The 22,611-nt window shown below is 36.4% G+C and overlaps 1 protein-coding gene across 1 annotated transcript in view; it reads left to right on the top strand.

Moving 5' to 3' along the window:
- The window catches only part of DNAH11 (dynein axonemal heavy chain 11), a 337,006-nt gene that overhangs the window by 264,865 nt on the left and 49,530 nt on the right, over window positions 1-22,611 (top strand). The window contains exons 64-65 of the mRNA XM_073238711.1: window positions 8,146-8,381; window positions 9,535-9,657. Coding sequence (XP_073094812.1) covers window positions 8,146-8,381; window positions 9,535-9,657 — 359 coding nt within the window. The remainder of the gene's footprint in view (window positions 1-8,145; window positions 8,382-9,534; window positions 9,658-22,611) is intronic.

Here is a 22,611-nt window from a genome sequence, read left to right as displayed (position 1 = left end):
CTCCAGCCACTCCTCCATTTCTTTTCTCTCATTTATAATGATCACTTCAGAAGAATAATCTATATTCACTGTCTCCAAATCCCCCCTGTGTTTTCCTCTGGATCACTCCAAACAGGCTTTTGTCCTCATCACTCCACCAAAACTGCTCTTCTTGGACTTTGCTTCCACATTGCTAAGTCTTGTGGTTTGTTTTCTGTTCTCACCATACTTGCCTGTTGACTGTGTTGGATGCAAATGATCACTCCATCCTCTTATCAGTACTTTCTTCACTTGATTCCAAGATATCACCCTCTCCCCATCTTCTTCCTACCTCACTGATTAATTATTCTTGGACTTATTCATTGATTTTTTCTCTTCTTGCCAACCTCTGAATGTTGAAATACCCCAGACTTCAGTCTTTGAGCTGCTTCTTACAAGATTCATAGCTTTAAATGTTACCTGTACACCAGTAACTCCCAAATGTATATCTGCAGCCCACTTCTCTACCTGAAAATAGCATCTTCACTTCTCTACCTGAAAATAGCACATTCCAAGTGAAATCCTGATCTTCCCTCTAAACCTCTTCTATCCATATGTTCCCAATTTGTTTAATGGCAACTCCATCCTTCTGTTAGCTCAGCAAAAACCCTTGAATTCTTTTTTTTGTTTGTTTGTTTTCCATATCCAGTCCATCTAGGAAATTCTGTAGGCTGTATCCCCAAAATATATTCAAACTTTGACCACTTTTCACTACCTTTACTGCTCCCATTCTGGTCTAAGCCATCATCCCTCTCTTAGATTACCACAAAAACTGCCCAACTGGTTTCCCTACATTTGTTTCTTCTCTCCAAAATCTGATCTCAACATATGAACCAGTGTGACCCTTTAAAAATGCAAGTCCAGATTAAGTGAATTTTCTTCTAAAATCCCTTTGATAACTCCCCACTGCACTCAGAGAAAAAGCCAGAAATCCTAGGAAACCTTATAAAACCCAACTTGATTTGACTCCATTATTTCTTTTTATCTCACTTCCTATCATTCTTTCCTCACTGCTCTGCTCCAGTCACATTGGCCACATTCCTTGAATATACCATACGTGCTTCAACCTCAGGCTCTCTGCACCTAGGGGTTTCCTCTATCTTGACATGTCTTCCTTCAGGACATATACATACCTCCCTTCCATCCATCAGATCATTGTTCAAATAATACCTTCAAAGCCCTCGATATGATTACAACCACCACCCTTTAGCATGTCTCATCTTCATTTTTTCAACCATAACATTTATCACTTTCTAATATGTTATTTCATTTATTTATTTGTTATGGTTAATATCTTTCCCATCCCTCAGCTAGAATGTAGGATCCATGGAAGCAAGGATTTTGTATGTTTTGTTCACTGCTCTGTCCTAGAATGGTACCTGGAACACTGTGGATAGCTAATACTTCTTTTCATTGAGATATAATTTACGTACCATACAATTCACACAGTTAAAGCATACAACTCAGTGGTGTGTAGTGTATTCACAGAGTTGTGTAACCAACATCATAGTCAATTCTAGAACATTTTCATTACCCAAAAAATAAACACTTAACTATCCCCCTAATCATCCCATCCTCTCCAGACTTAGGCAACCTGTAATCTATCTTGTCTCTATAGACTTGTCTGTTCTGAACATTTCATATGAATGAACTCATATGTGGTATTTTATTACTGGCTTATTTCAGGTAGTGTGTTTTCAAGATTCATCCATTATGTAGCCTGTATCAGTAGTTCATTCCTTTTTATGCCTATATAATATTCCATTATATGCTATACCACATTTTATTTATCCATTCATCAATTGATGGGCATTTGGGTTGCTTCTGCTTCTTTGTTACAATGAATAATGCTGTTATGACCACTTGAGTCATTCATGTACAAGTTTTTTTGTGTGGGTGTTTTTCACTTCTCTTTAGTGTATACTTAGGAGTGAAATTTTCTAGGCTATATGGTAACTCTATGCTTAATCTTTTGAAGAACTCCCAGATTATCAATACATATTTTAAAATAAATGAATGTGTAATTAAATGTACATTGCATACTACCTGTGAGGGAAGTAATGGATTATTCAATAAATAGTAATGGAACAACTTACCAGCCATTTGGGCAAAACTATAGTTAGGGAGAGTACAGTTCTTCTTCACAGTTTCATAACAAAGACTTCCAAGTGAATTAAGTACTGGAATGTTAAATAAGTTTAAAAAAATGTAGATGAACTGATCTATCATTATGAACTGGAAAATATAAATGAACATTACAGAATTACTAAGGGATGCTATTATAAGCAAATAAAAAAGGACTTGAACTTTACCCATAGCATGGAGAATCATTGAGAGATTTTAAACAAGTTTGTGACATGGCCAAAATTATTCATTTGAAAGCTCACACACTAACCACAGAGGGAACAGTGGACTGAGGGGAGTGGATTGATTGGGCACAGTAGATTGGATGTTATTGAGGCCAACTGTTTGAATGGCAGTCCAGAAGACAGTGAACTGAACAAACTGATGACAAGCAGAGGAGTGAATCTTGAGAAGGCAAGGAGGAAGAGTTGATAAAATAATATAGAAAATTGAATATGGGAGTGATGGGGGAAAGTAAGTTTATGAAGGCACCATTGCCTGAGATTAAAATTGGTTTGGGAGAAAAGATGAAGAGTTTGGCTTTAGGAACACTGAGTTTCAGGTGTGTGAAGCATTCAGATGTCAATAGCCAGTAGAGAGCTCGATAAGAGAGTGGATGGGCAGAGAGTCAGGTTTGAGAGTCACCAGTGTGTATGTAGGTAGTCATTGGAACCATAGGTGTGGTGAGGTCATCTATGAAGAGGGTTGGAGTTCAGTGGGCTGACTCAGTGCTGATATGGAAATGAGGAATAGAGGAAGGTGAAAGAGCAGTCAAAGACTGGAGGAGCTCTGGGCAAGACTGCTGTCAGGGGAGATGAGAGTGTAAACATGGAAAGGGTCAGCAACGCCAAAGCCATAGAGACAAGCGAGAGGACTATGAACTAAGTGTCCTCAGATTGGAAATGGGAAGGTCGTTTGTGACCACAAAGGTGTCATGAGCCAGAAGCCAGATTGCACTGAGTTACACAGTATGTGGGAGGTGGGAAATAGAGATGGATTATGCTTGGAGGAATTTGCCTGTGAAGGGAAGAACTTAAACAAAAGCGCCTAGTTAGAGACCTGGAGCTAAGGGAATGGCTTGTTTTTCTGTATGAATGAGATTAGAGCATGTTTCTGTGCTTCAGGAGAAGAAACAGAAGAGGAATTGCTGACAATAAAAGGGTGAAGAGGTATGATCCATCAAGATTTGAGAGGTGATGGGCTCCAGAATAGAGGTAAATAGAATGACCCACAGGTGGGAGAAGCAAGACCCCTTCCATTCAGGTGGGAAAGGTGGACACAGGCAGAGCTTTTGATAGGAGGCAAGCTGGTGCATCATACCTGCTGTTCTCTATTCCTCAGGGAAGTAGGAAAATGCAGTGTCAGCTGGCTAAAGATACAGAATTGGAGTTAGGAGAACACGTATGGGGAGAGTGGTAAAACATAAAAAATACTCATTGAGTCAATAGGAGAGTAGATGTCACATGTTGCCAAGCAGCTTTAAGAAACCATGAAAGATGAATTTTGAATAGATAAGTTTGTATGCATAGTAACAAAGTGTTCATCAGCAATACTTACAGTTTGGGAGCAAAAAGAGTGGATAGAGAATGTTGAATACAGCCAGGGCACAAGACTTACAGGCAGGTAAGCCAGATGGAAAAGACGGCAGGGAAGCTCATGGGGCAGGTTGAAGAGAAATTAGGGAATGGAAGGTGCTGCTTATGCTGAGAGAGAAGTGAGGGTAGCCAGAAGTTGGTTAAAAATATGGTAGGGTTTCTTAAAGAATTAAATGTAGAATTACCATGTGATCCAACAATTACACTTATGGGCATATCCCCAAAAGAGATGAAAAAAATATCAAAACAGATGTGTATATATATATATATATATATATATATATATATATATATATATATATATATATATATATATATATATATATACTTGTTCATAGCAGCATTATTCACTCTAGACAAAAAATGGAAGCAACCCAAGTGCCCATCAGCAGATGAATGGATAAAGAAAATGTGGTTTATACATGCAGTGGAATATTATTCAATCTTAAAAAGGAAGGAAATTCTGACACATGATACAACATGGATGAAACTTGCAGACGTTAAGCTAAGGACAAAAAGCCAGTTACAAAAAGACAAATACTGTGTAATTCCACTGTATGAAGTACCTAGAACAGTCAGAGTCATAGAAACAGAAATTACAGTGGTAGCTGCCAGTTGCTGAGGGAGGGAGAATGGGGAGCTATTGCCTAATAGGTACAGAGTTCTAGTTTGGAATGATGAAAAAGTTCTAGAGGTGGATGGTAGTGATCATTGCATAACAATGAGAATGTACTTGATACCATTGAACTGTACACTTATAATAGTTAAAATGGCAACTTTTATGTATATCCACCACAACAAATACATGGGTGGGTAGAAACAAGGTGTCTTTTTTTTTTGGTATCATTCATCTACAATTACATGAGCAACATTGTGGTTACTAGATTCCCCCCATTATCAAGTCCTCACCACATGCCCCATTACAGTCACTGTCCATCAGTGTAGTAGATGCTATAGAGTCACTACTTTAGAGACAAGGTGTCTTAATGCTGTTGGTTAGAGTAAGTATTACTTTTAAAGGTGTAAGAGAGGTATAGATAATTATGGTTAAATAATTGGGTGGTAGGAGTTTAGATTTCAATAATGGAAATAGATTCAGCCAGCTCACTACAAAGTTTGGGACAGCATTTCTCATCTAGGGCAGGAGGGGTGCAGGGTAGGGGAAGCCAGAAGGTAATGCTGTACCATCATCTTCCCAGGGGGGTCTGGGCTTCTGCCTCCCTCCACCTCTTCCCCCAGAATACCAGAGAGGAAAGGAAGTGTGGTGCTTTGGTAGGAAGGATTTCAAGGCTGGAGAGAGGATTTGCCATCTACACTGGCACTGAGGTTGTCACAGATTGGCTCAAACCTGGGAAAGGCAAGATGGACAGTAGCTCTGTCCTTAATGATATGAGGAGATAAGCAGTGGATTGTATACATGGACTCCAGGGGCCTCAAAGATGGTGTTTTTACTTAAGGGCAGAAAAGCAGTAGTCTTGAAATAACCTTCAAGAAAGTAAGAAGAACATCTCTTCACCACACACAGTTTTTCAGTAATGGGAGAACAGAGAAAATGAACTGTCTACGTGAGGACGCCCTCAAGTGCAGTGAGACCCTAGGGCAATTGTTCCTGGCCCCCACTTCATGTTTAAATCATGTGGGGATTAAGTTCTTAAAACACTAATGTCAGTTAAAGTTGAATCATTGGAGACGGGGTGGGGAGGAGACACTGCATGTTAGCAGCTTTTGAAAGCTCTCATTCTAATTTGCAGCCTGGGCTTGAGAGCCATTGGTTTAGGGGAAAGCTAGATTTTGGTTAAATGGGCAGAGAAAGGGAGTAGAGCTTGGTCCATACAGGACTGGGATATCAAAGGGCATGTGGATAGGGTCATCAGAAGGTCCAGCAGTGGGGGCATGAGTTTGGAGGACAGGATGGAGAAGAAACAGAGCAGTGTGGTGGTGACTGAAAAGGTCGGGTTTAGTGGGCATACGTGGCCTTTTGGGTCCAAATCAGTTTCCATCCATCCAAAGCTATTATCTTCTGGGTAGACAGAGACATAGGCAAGTTCATGGAGGCACTTACACTCTACTTAGCATTAATCTGACCTAGAAGTTTATAGATACAACAAATATAGGGAGTTATTAGTGGGATTTTAATCTTTATAAGCCTCAGTGTTCCAAGAAAAAAGAAAAAAAAAGAAATATCTACTTTGTGGAACTCTTGTAAATGAGTCAAATGAGACAATGAAAAGAATGAATGTATAAGAATACACTTTGTAAACATAAAGCCTTATAAATAAGAATTGTTTTGTTACTATCATATTAGGAGAAACTGGGAGTCTTCCTCAGCAGGAAGTTCCCTTTGTTCCCTTGGAATATGTCACCTGGTCAGTTTTCAGAGGCTCCTCATAGGCATCTGGTGTTAGGACTGGTTTAGCTCAGCTCATGGCATGTGTTTCCAGCCTTTCTTTTCTCTCTAGTAAAAGCTTCTTTTCCAAAGAGGGCGGTTTCTTTCCTTTATTTATGTTTTTTCCAGCTCCATCTTGCGGTAGCATCCTGCCTGACACTATGTTGACACTACTTAATGAAGGACTTAGATGGAGCCTTATTGACTTGCAAGCTGACTTTGGACCTAAGGGATTCCTGCTTTGCACCTGGTTTCCGAACTCACTTTCCTTTCTGCAGACCCCTTCAAGGGATTCTGAAGAGTGGATTAAAAAGAAGATACATATGAATTGAAGTTTATTTTCCCCAGCCTAAATCTAGGTTACAATTTATTGCAAAAATGATAACTGTATTGTAACTATCAAAATATTTTAACAGAACAAAAATTATGGTATATAGTCACACAACTAGCTATTTGAACATAATACCATAAAGAAAACATCCTAAAATTTGTTTTTAAATTTTTAAACATTAAAGAATATTATAAATACTGGGAAATACTTTGAGACTTAAGTCTCAAAAGTATTACACTCTACTTAGCATTAATCTGACTTAAGTTTCAAAGTATTTCACAGTATTTATAATATTCTTTAATGTAGTTACCTGCTTTATTTTCCCTCCTAGACTACACTAATAATTTTTAAATTCCCAGCACTTTGCATACTATTGGGGTTCAAACAATTCAAACTATTGAATTCAGATACAAGACTTACATGTGTACATGTGTACTTTCTGTGGCTAATTGTCAGCATCAGAACTGAAAGTTATTTCAAGCTTCCAGTTGTTTCAAGTAGTTTATATTAAGTAGAAGGTAAGAAATGAAAGCCACAGATCCCTGCTAATAGGAAGATGTTTATTCTAAAACATGCCAATTTGCTTCTGTCTTTAAGTTGACTCAGATACCAAGGTTTATTTTTATCACTAGGAGATAGAGATTGATTGATTTCTTAATGTAACATTGTGGTCTGGATATTATATTATATATTGATATCTTGATATTGATATTATATTATGTCCCAGCTTTACTGTGGGAAACTGAATTCTTCCAGTTTTTTTGTTTGCTGAGGCTCTGTGACCGACCAATACATCAAACTCCTGCTGCTACAGCTTCCCCTGCCCACTTACTGCAGTCACTTATGGAGGCGTGTTTCCATGGCAGCCCCCCACCCAGCCATGAGACTAACTCCTTACCCATCTTGCTCATGGTGGTTCTGCAGGGAGCGTTTCATATGTAGGAGATTCTCAGTGATGTTTGGTGATCGATGACCAAACAAGTAAATTCCTTTCCCCAATCTTGTTTATTTTTTGTAAAGTCAGTCCATTTCTGTAAGGAATGATCCTTCCTCTTTAAAATGGGCTCCCCTCTCTCACTCTCTTTTGAAAGAGACAACTCCCCACTTTGCAATGCTGCATTCTGCAGTCATAGGTAGGCAATTCCCGCTCAGAGGAGAGGTGCAATCTCAGTTGTTGGCACAGCTGGCAAGCTGATGGAGTCCCAGCAGACTGAATACCTTCATTAACCCACCCCAGAAGGAGAAGTCATCTCTTTGTGATATAAGCTTGTAATAAAAGATGAAATGCCTGAGCAAGATACTGCATTAACATTGCCTCTGTGGGGTGATTACTCCACTGGGCAAATACTTTTCTGGGGTCCTGCCATACTTTATATGTCTAAAGTCACTCTCACCTTGCTGGAGTAGCTGTAGATGTATGTACAGGGTAAAGTCCCTTCCACTTGATGCCAGAGAGATGCACTAGTAAACCAGGTGCTGACTACTGCAGGTGACAGAATTTTGGGCAGTAAGTACCAGGCTGATTGGATCGAAGTGCATTTCATGATGAGAGAGTTTTATTTGGTTTCCAAGAGTCCGCAGAGAAGCTGCATGTGTTCTCTTGACTTTGGTCTCTACTTTTCTTACCTGTTGTACCGGCTCTTTTGCTCAGCCACACTGGCTGTGTATTACATTCAACTCTGATCTTACAGGTTTCCATCCCAGTAACTGAAGGCCTGGATTTGATTGCCATGTTGACAGATGATGCTACAGTTGCCACCTGGAATAATGAAGGATTGCCCAGTGACAGGATGTCCACCGAAAACGCCACTATCCTCACACACTGTGAGCGCTGGCCCCTAATGATAGACCCTCAGCATCAGGGAATTAAGTGGATTAAGAATAAGTATGGAACAGACCTGAAAGTCACACATTTGGGCCAGAAAGGGTATGTGAAATCTGTTTTTGTTTAGCTGCTGTGAAGTGGGTCTGATTTTTACAAAGTCCTAAGTCCTCTCTGCCACTTTGAAGTGTGACAGTATGGAACTACTTGTTAATCTGCCTGCTCATTTTTCACATAAAGTATCTCTGTTGAAAGGACATCTCTGATGGGCAGCATCCACTTACCTGAAGAAGAAATTAGATTGGACAAACACTGAATCTGAAAGGAAAAACGTATCACTTTCTGAAGGCCAAGAATGGAAATGCAATGCGCTATAATCCTTCTTTAGTGCACTTGGCACATGACGACCCAAGAATTGTCAACTGCACCTACAGTCTTACACTCACATGCCTAAATATATACTTTGCCTGCAGTGGGATTTTTAACAAGTCACAGCATTGAATACCTGAAGAAATTTAACTTCTTGGTCAAATTTTACATGTCACTTTTGAGAACTGAACGTACTCTGAGATTTTCTGTCATTGGGGCCTCATGACAACACCATCTGATAAGTAGAAAGCCATCTTTTATGTAGATGGTGTGCAGTTAATGTCGAATAAACAGTTTTTAGCTTACTGATATTTCATTTGACCCCTCCACCAACTTCTCACATGTAAAATCAAGTATGGAATTTCTGCAGTTGTACAGATAAATATATTCCTTCTCAGAATACATGGAGAGAATTGTTTTTTGAAGGGGAGAGAACATTTTTGTAGAGAAGTAATGAAATAAAATGATAGTTCACCACTTTATGTGACTGTACCTAAAGGTTTTAAAAAAATCAAAGTTTGATAAAACCATAAGGCCTTTAATATGATTTGAGTTTTTATCAAAATAGGACCTATTGAACAAATTAAAACTTACAGTGTTTAGTTAAGTTACATTTATTTCAACTATGATTATTGTCAAAAGTAATTTACACATGGGCCTATTAGTGCAAATGTTGAGTTTCACTTGGAAAATATGATTATAATTTATTTCAAAAACTAATCTTTAATATCTATGTAATCTAGTTGAAGAATTCTACTTTGTAAAATAGTTTTCTCTAAGTTTGCCCTATTTTAAAAATCTACATTAAATAAATTTAATATAGATAATCTTGAACATTTTCCCCTGCTTATTTACACTTTTATTTTCTTGATTCTGACTGAATTTTAAGGTTTTTGAATGCCATTGAAACTGCTTTGGCCTTTGGAGATGTCATCTTAATTGAAAATCTGGAGGAAAAAATAGATCCAGTTCTTGATCCATTGCTTGGCAGGAACACAATTAAAAAAGGGAAGTAAGTATTCTTGAATTTTTAACATATGTCTTTTGTTAAATGCTGATCATCAGCTTCTATTTCTTAACCTCATAGTCAAGTGTAATCTGTTGGAATCTTGTTGGTGATATTTCTGAGTTTCCATTCATGGCACCTGCATTCTAAGACCCAAGTAACCTGAATATGATCCAGCATGATCCAGACTTTCAGACTATTTGTTTGATGGATTTAGAGTCATGTTACACAATTTCTGGTTTACAGATCAAAAAATTCATTGTCACAAATCTGAGACTAGTTGCTCCTTTATAGTTTACAACAGTGTTTCTCTAACTGCAGTACTTCGCACACCTTTAGTATGTTTGCCTTAACTGCATATCACCTGTATCCTTATTTACTTAATATTTTTCTTTAAAACAATTTAAAATCTACTCACTATTGATAAATTCAGACTCATCCCAAGTAATAGCGTCCACAAAATCATGAGTTTACTGTGCTAGGTCCATTTTGTGTAGTATACTTAAAATATATGTCATAACAATTTTTTTGAAAGAGTTCATTAGTGGACCCCAAAAATCATCCCCCATACCAGCAGTGGTGGACTACCAGCACCTGGGAACACCCCCGTCAAGCAATGTGTGACATTCCAGACGGCTGCCACTCCCACTGGGACACCATACTCTCCAGGACATTCTCCCAGGGCAGTGAAGCCATTTCCAAGGAGTCATTATGTCACGTTCTATAAATGTGTAAAAGGTCAGATGCAGCAGTCACATCTCTAACCAAGCCTATGTGGGCTCCGGGGAGACTGTGGCATTCCAGAAGCTCTCTGTACCCCTTCCCTCAACAAAGCAATGCTCACTAGGCTGTTTTCACTGGGTTTCCTTCTCTTATGTAGTTGTTTTTTCTTCAGAGGCATCATTTCAAAACTTCCCCAAACCCCATCTTCTTTGACACCCACTCACTGTCTCAGAGGTATCTGTCTCCTTTTTCATTACTAGATTATGCCTGTTAATTTTAAGTAGAAATATCCTACTTAAGGGTAAATAACTTCTATTTTTTAAATAGTCCCTAACTAATCAGTGCAGTATTTATTATACAGCTCACCAAGTAAGTCCATTTACAGTGATTGACAACTTATAATTGTTTAATAAACCAAAATTTACCCAAACATGAATTTAGAAAAATCTTATAAGCCACTTGATAAACTGTAACTCTAATATAAATATAATTATAGCTGTGTCTGATGTGTTAAAAATACAATGTAAAATCTTGAATGTCACTGAAGTGAAATCCTTGTTAGGAAGGTTCTGACTCTCTAATGATGATCTAAAATTTTTTGTTAGTAAAATACATAGTCTTTAGTTTTCACTTGGACCTTCAATAACACAATTTTGGTATAATGTGGTGACTCTACTTGATAGATAGATAGATAGATAGATAGATAGATAGATAGATAGATAGATAGATAGATAGATAGATAGATAATCTGAAATTTCTGGTGACTGATACACTTAAGTCATAATTTTTCCTCAGTATGTATATAAGTAAGTATTAGTGAGAATCCCAGGAGTCTTTTGTTTCAGAAGCAACTTATTGTACATAGAGCATCAATCTCTATCAAAAAATAACAACTATTCCAAATTTATGATGTTTCCTGATATGTACTCTCTGTTAGGCTTTAAAGAACAGATCATATTATTCCAGCATTTTTCAAAAAGTCAAGAGAATTTAAACTAATATGTAAGAATATTACAAATGGTGTATATCACATGCAGTTATTACCTTACTCTTTATTTATTACTTATTTATTATGTGTGGGAACAACCACTTCCCTGAGGGTAAATTCAGATTTGGATCTCCAGTTTTTCCTACTTCCCTCTCCCATGCACAGGCAAGTGGGAGAAGAGAATCCTGGAATGAGAGAACTAAGAGCAAAACACTCAAAACAGCCCAACAGCTTTGGGGAACTGCAGATGGGATCCAGCTCAGTGGAGAGCCTTGTATTGGTAGAAGAGAGGGGCACAGAGACTGGGAGAGATGGGACCAGAGAGCTCAGCAGGCCCCAGAGTGTGGACATCCTTGGGCACCCACAGGTGACCTGTACATTGGCCTTTCCCTATAGGTTGATAATTCCTTTTCCCTAAACACACTAAAAGGGACCCAGTCCTATTAGCAGTACTACTTGACAACAGCTTTGGGGTTGATTTTGTTTTTATTGAAGTATCGTTGATATACAACAGCAGTGGTTTATGACCTGGCTTTCATGGAGTAGCAATCTGGAGTTGCCATATTTTCACTTTCATGAGCATCAGTCAGTAAGGAAGCCAGTGAAGGTTCCTAAGCGCTCTAGGAGGAACGTGCTGAGATTGATGTTTCTGAAAGGACACGCTGCTGGCAGTGGGAAGTGTTGACTGAAGGGGCATGGAACTAGAGCCAGAGTCTAGCAAGCAAGTGTAATCATCCAGTTGAGATGTGATACGAGCCTAAACTAAAGCATTAGTAGTAGAAATAGAGAGGAGAGGAAATCAAAGAATTCTCAAGGAGTTACACCATCCGTGTATGGTCATTAGTGGGATTTTGTTGCTAGGAAAGAAGGAAGGTTTGAGGCTGATTTCCAGTCTTCCAGGTTGAATGATGGTACAAGTTGTGGAAAAATGTGACATAGGAATAGGAGTGAATGTAGGGAAAGAGGTAATGTTTAATTTATTAAATATTCATAGATGAAGGTCCTACTTTAATACTCATTCTGAAAAAAGAAGTCTAAGAAGTCATTAGGCATGTAAATATGGGACTTAATCAGGAGATCTGGCCTGAACATGTCCATTGGGGAGTTTCTACACAGACAAGTAGTTCAGCTATCATGGTGGATGTGATTATCTAGGGGGATGCTACACAGTCAGAAGAGCAGAGGGTACTCTCCCTTCACAGATGAGAAATGGGGACTAAAGAGCTTAGCTAATATTTTCTTAGCTGCTGATTATGTGAAGTTTAATACATGGAAACCTAACTTCTTAACCAGCTTTTCCAAATAGGTGATACCACCTTTCAGTAGAATTCCTAGGAATACTACTTTGCCAATGTTACTCTTACTCTTTTTCCCTAAACTTGGCTTACTTTCTCACCACTGCTTTGGACTCGGTTCCATTTTCATACCTATAGTTTACACTGTAGTTCAGGTGTTCCATTTCTTCATGTTGACTGAAGTGCACTCTGCGTCCTTCCTGTGCTCCTCTCTAACCCAGAGAGTGGCTGAAATAACCTTTTTCTAATACTGCTTCTATCATCACTCCCCTGTTCAAGAACCGTTAAGAATTCCCTATTGCCTATTACATTAAATTGAACTGAAGCCCTTCTGTGAAGCCTACAAAATGTCATCCCTTTTTAATACTTCTGGATTTACTTTACCAACCTCATTTTTCATTAATTCACACACACTCCCCCTCTTATGCTATTTTATTTACCTTTTCTTTCTGCAAATCCCGAATTGTCTTAATTCAGAATTTAACTGCTATTTAATTAATTACATGGGAATTTTTATTATTACATACAATGCCTCCCACACCTGGTATGTTCTATGCTGGGTCACTGTAGTTTTGCCTTTATCTGTCCCTCTTACAATATGCTTAATTTTTTTTCACTCATATACCCATTACATAATAAGTTCTCTATGGATAAGAATCACGTACTATAAGCCTTTAAAAAGTTTTTACTTTAAGCAAAGTAAAAACAAAACAATGAAGACACAGACTTTTATTTCTGGCACTATGAAAAATTTGATATATGAATACTGAAAAACAACATTAGTTAAAATGTTAACACCTTTTGTCACTTGGTTGATCAAAAAAAAATGCACCAAAAAGCAGGAATCAGATAGACAAGGAACACCAAGGTTGGTTTTCTTCCTGAGGATTCCTGCTACAACCTGAGGACCCTGGGTTTCTGTTTTGATGGAAGAACAGTGTCTGTACCAAGCGTTGGGCCTATTCAGGATGTGAAATATGCTGAGATTCCTGTATAATGCTAGAGGCTCAAGGGGCCACACTTTCTGTTTAAAGGTAAATTTGTTAAAAAAATAAATAAACAAAAATCAGCACTGCAGAAAGGAAGCTTACCTTTCTCTACCTTGGCACTGGGAAGAGGTGGAAAAATATCCCCTGAGAATTCCTAATTGTAAACTATCACTCTTATGAATATTCAAGACAGATTTTTACTACTGGTATACCTTAAAAAAACCTCAAAGAAATTGGGGTTGGTCATACCCCAATGCACTTGGCAGAAACAAACAAAAATCCTATCTAGAATAATATATGTAAATCCAGACCTCAGAGGATTGTGAAAGAGAGAATCCCAAGGTACATGTTCTCATGCCAAAATCACAAAACACACAAGGAAACAAGGCAGCATGAGCGAGAGCCAAAGGAAGCATCAAATAATAGAAGCCTTGTCTCACTGCTACTTTATTCTCTATTTCTTTGTTAATAAGGATGTTAGCCTTCTGTGAATTATCCATTGTTAACTTTCACTTATTTTTCCATTAGGTTTCTCATCACTTTCTTTAATTCCTCAAATTTTTTGCTCCCATTCATTGTAGCAATGCTACAATGCTACAAAGCAATGCTGCTTCCATTCATTGTATTTTTCCAACATGATTTTGAATTCATTCTTTCTTTGAGCATGTATCTTTTCATTATTTCCATAGAATTTGGCAGGAGAAAGCAAGTAAATACAATGATCAACCTACTATCTTGGACCAGCTAGGTGTGCATTTTCAAGAGAGACTTTATGAGGTAGGCTTATGCACTAGTGTATCATTGGTAGAACTAGCATTGGGGTAGAGGAAGTTCCATGGAATTTGATTCAAATCTTAAATCAGCTACCCTCTAGCTTAGTGATTTGGGATACATTGTTTAGCCCGTTTTTTTTGTTTGCAATTTTTAACTAGTGAGGGGAAAAAATAGAAACAATGATCAGAGCACAAGTAGGTGCTTAAAATATATTACGTCCCTTTAATCTTTAACCAACAATATAGTATAGCATGTGGGTGACTGAAAGCATGAATCAGATGCTGAGCCAGAGCTCTTAAAGCATGGCACTGTCTTTTGGACATGGAACATGTGAACAAGGAGGCATCTGGGCAGAAAGGGGGATGGAGAGGGAAGGAATCAGGCATATCTTTTGATGTTTTAGGTTGCCTCCCAAGAACAGTAAAGAGTTATAATTATTTAAATTTTATTATTTGATATTGATACATATAAAATATATAACATACAGAAGTTTTAAAGCATGATAATAATGTTATGAATTGAAAGATACAAGTATTTTTTCATTAAAAAATAGTTGTGCTCCTCTTTGTGCTCCTCTCCTTTCCCATTCTGCCTCGTCTCCCGAAGGTTGTCAGTATCCTAAATTTTATTTTATTACTTTATTTAAAATAACTTTATCATATATATGTATTTCCCAAAACAATGTATTATCTGTTTTTCTTTGAGGTGGGGCTGTACAAAAAATGTATGTAAAGGGACTTGAATTTTTTACTGAATGTTATTTTAGTAAGACTTATCTATATTCCTGCTTTGAGCTCTAATTCTTTCATTCTCATCACTATAATATTCAGTGGTGTAACTGCTTCTCAATTAATGTTTTTACTGAAGTATGTGGCTTAGGTTATTTTCAGATATTTTTGGCGCACACAGCAAGAGAGTTCTTCAGTTTATATTCTAAAGTAGAAGTTAGCTAGGCTGCAGAGTGTGTGCACTACAGGCTTTAAAAGATAATGCCAAATCTCCAAAGTATTAGTACAAATTTACATGCTCATCAATAATATACAAGAATTGTGGAGGTGTTTAGACAATAGAGAGAATTTCTTCTGCTGTATTTTATAATACAAAACATTTCTGTATTTGATACTAATACGTTACCACTTTGTGTGAAGAGCTATTCCTACCATGTATTTTTATTCCCACCACTTTGAATGGAAAAAAATGAGGGCACTCAATTTTGAGACTAGTTTTGTTTTTAAAAGTTTTAGAAGTACTTTGGAATAAATCTGATATTTTAATTATAGTATTATTTTAACGTGACAAGGTGAACAAAATAAATGCTTTCTCTGTTTTTTTATTTCCTTATTTATTTTATTTTATCAAAGAGTAGTTGACATTCAATGTTACATTATTTTCAGGCATACAACATAGTGATTCAACAATTCTATATCTTACAAAATGTCCACGATGATAAGTATAATTACACTATTAAAGTTATACAATATTATTGACTATATTCCCTATGCTGTACTTTTCATCCTTATGACTTTTTTATAATTGGAAGTTTGTACCTGTTTTTCCCCTTCACTTATTTCACCCATCCCCCGCCTTCCTCCCCTATGGCAACCACTACTGTGTTCTCTGTATTTATGAGACTGTTATGAGACTGTGTTTTGTTTGTTTGTTCATGATTTGGGTTTTTAGATTCTACATGTAATGTGTTTTCATATGGTATTTGTCTTTTTCTGTCTGACTCATTTCACTTAGCCTAACACCCAGGTCCATCTATGTTGTCATTAAGGGCAAGATTTCATTCTTTTTTATGGCTTAGTAATATAGTCTTGCCCTTAGGTTTTTCTACATGTAGTATCATGTCATCTGCTGGCAGTGACAATTTTACTTCTTTTCTATTTTTTTACCAATTTATATACCTTAAATTTTTTTTCTTGTCTGATTGCTGTGGTTTGGATTTCCAGAACTATGTTGAGTAAAAGTGATGAGAGTGGGCATGTTTGTCTTATTCTGGATCTTAGAGGAAAAGCTTTTAGCTTTTCAACATTGAGTATGATTCTAGCTATGAATTTGTCATATATGGCCTTTATGATATTGAAGTATGTTCCCTCTATGCCCACTTTGTTGAGAACCTTTATCATGAATTGATGTTGAATTTTGTTCAGTGCTTTTTCAGCATCTATTGAGACAATCATTTGTTTTTTACTCTTTTGTTAATGTGATATGGTACATTGATTTGTGGATATTGAACCATCCTTGCCTCCCTGGAATAAATCCCACTTGGTCATGGTAAATGATCCTTTAATGTATTTTTGAATTTGGTTTACTAATATCTTGTTTAGGATTTTTGCATCTATGTTTAGGGATATTGACTTGTAAAACTGGCTTTGGTATTAGGGTTATACTGGCTACATAGAATGAATTTGGAAGCATTCTGTCCTTTTCTATTTTTTTGGAATAGTTTGAAAAGGATAAGTATTAACTCTTCCTAAATGCATGGTAGAATTCACTCATGAAGCCATTTGGTCCTGGACTTTTGCTTGTTGGGTGTTTTTTTGATTACTGATTCAATTTTGTTACTAGTATTCTGTCTGTTCAGATTTCTGTTTATTCCTGGGTCAGTCTTGGAAGATCATATGTTTCTTGGAATTTATCCACTTTTCTAGATTGTCCAATTTGTTGGCAAAGAATTTTCTATAGTGATCTCTTACAATTCTTTGTATTTTGTGGTGTCATCTGTTCCTTCTCCTCTTTCATTTCTGATTTTATTTTATTTGAGTCCTATTTTTTTCTTGATGAGTCAAGCTAAAGGTTTATTAACTTTGTTTATCTTTTCAAAAAACCAGCTCATTAATTTCATTGATCTTTTTGTATTGTGTTTTTTTCATCTCATTTATTTCCACTCTAATCTTTGTTATTTCCTTTCTTCTACTAACTTTGGGCTTTGTGTTCTTTTTCTAGTTCCTTTTAGGTGAAAGGTTAGGGTGTTTGAAATTTTTCCTGTTTCATGAGGTAAGCCTGTATCACTATAAACTTCTCTCTTCATTCTGCTTTTTTTGCATCCCAAAGCTTTTGAACCATCGTTTTTCTATTTTCATTTGCCTCCAAGTAGTTTTTTATTTCCTCTTTGATTTTTTTGTTGACCTATTGGTTGTTTAATAGCATATTGCTTAGCCTCAATGCATTTGTGTTTTTACCAGTTTTTTTCTTGTAATTGATTTCTAGTTTCATACTTTTGTAGTTTGGAAAAGTGTTTGATATGGTTTCAATCTTCTTAAATTTATTGAGACTTGTTTTGGGGCCTAACATGTGACCTCTCCTGGAGAACATTCCATGTGCACTTGAAAAGAATGTACATTCTGCTGTTTGGGCATGGAATATTCAGTATATATCTGTTAAGTCCATATGGTCTACTATGTCATTCAAAGCTACTGTTTCCTTACTATTTTCTGTCTGGATTGTCTATCCATTGATGTAAATGGAGTGTTAAAATTCCCTACTATTATTGTATTACTGTTAATTTTTCCCTTTATGTCTGTTAATATATGCTTTAATATTTAGGTGCTCCTCTGTTGGGTGTGAAGATACTTAAAATTGATTTATCTTCTTATCATATTGATCCATTTATCATATGTAATGCCTTCTTGTGTTACAGTCTTCGTTTTATTCTATTTTTTCTGATAAAAGTACTTCTACCCCAGCTTTTTTTTCATGAAAAATTTCATTTATAAAAATTTCACAGAATTTTCATGGAATATCTCTTTCCATTCCTTCACTTTCAGTCTATATGAATCTTTAGGGCTGAAGTGAGTCCTCTTTAGACAGCATATAGATGGGTCTTGTTTTTCATCAATTCAACCACCCTATGTCTCTTGATAGGAGCATTTAGATCTTTTACATTTAGAATAATTATTGAAAGGTATGTACTTAACTGTCATCTTGCTAATTGTTTTTGTAGCTCTCTGACCCTTTCTTCCTCTCTTCCTTTCTTCCCTTGCCATTAATTACTTCCTTTAGTGTTATGCTTGGATGCCTTTCTTTGTCATTTGTATATGTATTATATGGTTTTGGTTCATGGTTCATATACTGACATCCTAAATACATAGTGACTTATGCTCATCTGATGGTCATTTAAATTTAAACACATTCTAACAGCACTACCTTTTTACTCCCCCTCCTCTACGTTTTATGTATGTATCCTATTTGCAACTTTTCATTTTGTGATTCCCTTAACTAGTACGTTAGATGTAATTAAGTTTACTAATTTTGTCTTTTAGCCTCCATATTAGCTTTTAAGTGATTGATCTATAACCTTTACCAGTGAAATTTTCCTTTCATTTTTTCTTACTTCTGTTCATGGTCTTTTCTTTTCTTCTTAAAGAAGTCCCTTTAACATTTCTTGTAGGCCCATTTAGTGGTGATGAACTCTAACTTTTGTTTATCTAAGAAACTCTTTATTTCCAATTTTGAAATCCTTGCCAGGAAGAGTATTCTTGGTTATAGGGTTTTTTTTCCTTTCAGCACTTTGAAAATATCATGCCACTCCCTTCTGGCCTGTAAAGTTTCCACTGAAAAATCACATTATAGCCTTACGGAGTATTTCCCTTGTTATAAATAGTTGCTTTCCTCTTGATGCTTTTAAGATTATCTTTTTATCTTTAACGGTGGCATGATTAAAACCAAAGCCAGCTTGGGTGGGTGCAGGCAGGAGGGCTGCTTTGGCAGGGGACATCTGGAGCTGGTGTGGGCTGGAGCTCAGGGCTCATTTTGGCGGCAGGCTGGTTAGCACACCCAAACCCAGCTCCCATATGGACTGTCAGGGTGGAGGTGGAATGTAAACAGTAATCACCAACTTCTCCAACCTCAGGGAGAGTTCCAACAGTTATCCTACTGTTTGGCAGACCCTCTAGGTTTAGTTAATGGGCTTACTGCACTTATACTCGAGTTGTACTTTAAACTGCAGGGTTTTTTCTCTATCTTCTGCTGTGCCCAAGTGTTCACTCAGCCATCAGTTCTGCAGGCAGAATCGTTCTGTGTGTAGGTGGAGATGTGGTATATGTGGGGGGAATGTGAGTTCAGGCTCTTCCTACACTACCTCTTTGGACTCTCAGAATTCAACAAATGCTTTCTTTTTACTTCTTATAACTCTTTTTAAAAAAAGAAAGACTTTTTTAAACATTCATACATATGTAAATTAAAGTGGATATGGAAAAATGAAAATAGATTGGTTGAAATAAAAATTATTTTTCTTTTAGTGCAATAAACAAAAACAGAAAACAATGGAAAATAAAAGTAATGGGAAAAGGTTGATATGGCTTTATTTAATAATAAAGATACCCATTTGCAGTTTTATAAAAAGAACAGAAAAATTTTGACTTTACCTTGTTCATATCCCATACTAATCTAAATGTTCACAAATCTTAATGAATTGTCCTGTTCTAAGTTCAACAACTAACTTTTCCCTTGATTTTTTTTTCTCCCACTCCCTTCTATCTTTACATTCCTATGTTAGTCTATCTGTAATATTACCTTTGGGGTTACATGTATGTTTCCCTTTGTATTGTAAAGGCAAGATAGCACTAAAATTAAGAAAAAGGGAAAACAGCTGACAAGATTGCAAAGCCGGTGCATTCACCTAGAGTTTCTTTACTATATCACAGTCCGCAAATGCAGGTGGGGTAACACTTCCACACTCCTGAAAGTCACATCCCTCGGAAAGTTTTCAGCTCTTGATAGTGTTTTTGTTTATCTTAGTTCTGTTTATTTTAGGGGCTTTTTTTAAACCAATATTAGTTTTCTCTTCTTAATAATGAATGTCTGAGCAGATGCTTGTGATAGATATAGCATAGTCCAAAAGTTGAAGTTCATTAATAACTGGAATATTGTGGAGTATGAAGTAATGAATACTAATTACTCCTTTCACATCTGACAGCTCCCTGTGGACCAATACATCAGCCCAGACTTTAATTTGGTTCTAGTAATGGTTTCATCAATAGCACATTAAATCTGTGTTTGAGAAGATATACAGTTGAACCTGACCCACATAGTAGATACCACTGTCATGAAATGGCCACAGGCTGACAACAGCTGGGTAATTACAAATAATTAAATTCACCAAACTCCAGACAATCCTAATTTTAATTAAAATATATCATATCCTATCAATCGACAGAAAACATATCTGGGAAGATTTATCAACATGTACTTTTTCCAAAGCAAATTTACTGGCCTATATATTATAGAAGTTGCTGATCTCTTTAATCTTTCAAATTCCCCCAAATATTATTGAAGTAACTTTTGAACTTTAATCTTAGCTGGAGTATCCTTCCTCCAAGATGTATTTCAACATCTTTTTCTGGGCATATAAATATTTTTCTTAAAAAGAGATTTTATACCTCATCCTATATTTATTTTTCAGACAGTTATCCTTTTGATAATAGTCCTTAAGTAACATGCTCTAGAAACTTATAAATTAATAGAAATACTACCTATATGATATAAATTCCCATTTTTACAAAAACAATACAATGAAAAGGAAACATTTCACAGATATATATTTTATAATGACTGTGTTTCCTGAGAGGTGTGCTAAGATTAGTATGGAAAATTGTTCTTAGTTAGCAGTTTTCCAGTTTATTAAATATCATATTTGTTGCTATTCTTGAAGTTATTGCTGTATAATCATATTGTAGTTGATTATAGATCTATTTGAATGAGGTCTTGTGTGGCATTTACGATACAACCATGTGAAATTAAATCCCATACCATAATAGAATATGCTCACTTGAGCTGGAAGCTTATGGTTTTTAAATAAGCTCTGGAGTTATGTAGTTTTGCTCATTATGTCCCTTGTGGTTAAGAATAATTTTATTTTCAAGTCATGCCCTCATGTAACAGAATTCAGCATTCTAGTTTCTTCTAATTTCTAACTTAAAAATAGTTGAATTGCAGAAAATACCTCCAGCAACTTTTTTATTATTATTAATTCAAGATTTTCTTAAAAAGCGTAAGGTTCAGGGTCTGTAGATAGCACATACACAAACTCGCGGTCATTTTGGTAGTAACCTTTAGATTCTTTTTCTTAAAAAAGTAATTTACTAAAATAAAGCAAACATATATAAATGGAACCAGAATTTCTTTATGTTTCATGCCTTCTTACAATATTTAAATATGGATAGATTGAACTATGAAACATAAAAATACAATGCTATGTATGTTATATATATTTTTTATAAATCTCAAAGGGGGAATAATCTGCTATGATTTTCATTTTTAGCTTCCTTTTTTCCTGTGCACTAGTACCTGGCCTCCTGCAACATGAATTTTTTATTTTAATTCAAGTTCGCTTTTACCTTAGAAAGACATGTTGGTTATAGTAACTGTATGAAGCAGCAAGACAATTAACTCATTTATATTGAAGACTTTCTTTCCTTCCTTTCCTGTGACGTCTAGCCAGCTGTGCAGCTTTCAGCCAAAACCTTTCTTCAGGAACCAGGTTTGACCAACTCACACAGCCCTTCCTGCCATGGTTGCTAAGTAACACGTCCCCTCTGCTGTGAGCTACACCTGATCCTTCAGCTGCACTCCTAGCCAGCATTGTTGGAGCTCACAAATCTAATCTAGAAGCTTTTAATTTTAAACAGCAGGACAGGCAGTAAGGCTTTTAGATGTCCATTGAAAAGTTTTTTCTTCTGAGGGTTTTTCCCCCAACTAGTGGGACTGTGTTATTTATTTATCTCAAAACCCACGTGCTATCTCTTTACTCTGAGAAATTGGCTCTGGTGGGGTCTGGAGAATGGAATTCCTCATATGCAGAGAATTCGTTAGCTATCTTAATTGTCCATCTTAGAGTGAGAACCTTCACTATAATAATACAGTATCTTAGGAAATTTCTCTCTGAACAGGTGTTGTGAAAAAATTTTGCAAAAAGCTTTTTTATAGCAAGGTCCTACTGCAGTGAAGACTCTGTAGTCTGCCACAGAAGCCAGTCCTTTCTCTAAATTGAATAAGCTGCTTTTCCAAGTTTAGCAATAAAAAATAATGATGGTGTTTTTCGCATACTCAGAATATCTGGTCACTAGAGAATTCATCTGGATTTTTATGATTCAAGACTGATGGCATTTTCAACAGTAGCTGCACTAAATCTTGAGAACAGTTCCAAAAAAAGTAAGACACATATCTTAGAAATAGGAAATCCAGATTA

Source organism: Manis javanica, chromosome 6 (assembly GCF_040802235.1).
Source record: "Manis javanica isolate MJ-LG chromosome 6, MJ_LKY, whole genome shotgun sequence".
Taxonomy (NCBI): domain Eukaryota; kingdom Metazoa; phylum Chordata; class Mammalia; order Pholidota; family Manidae; genus Manis; species Manis javanica.
Note: the sequence above shows the minus strand (reverse complement) of the source record. Positions and strands in the feature narration are given on the sequence as shown.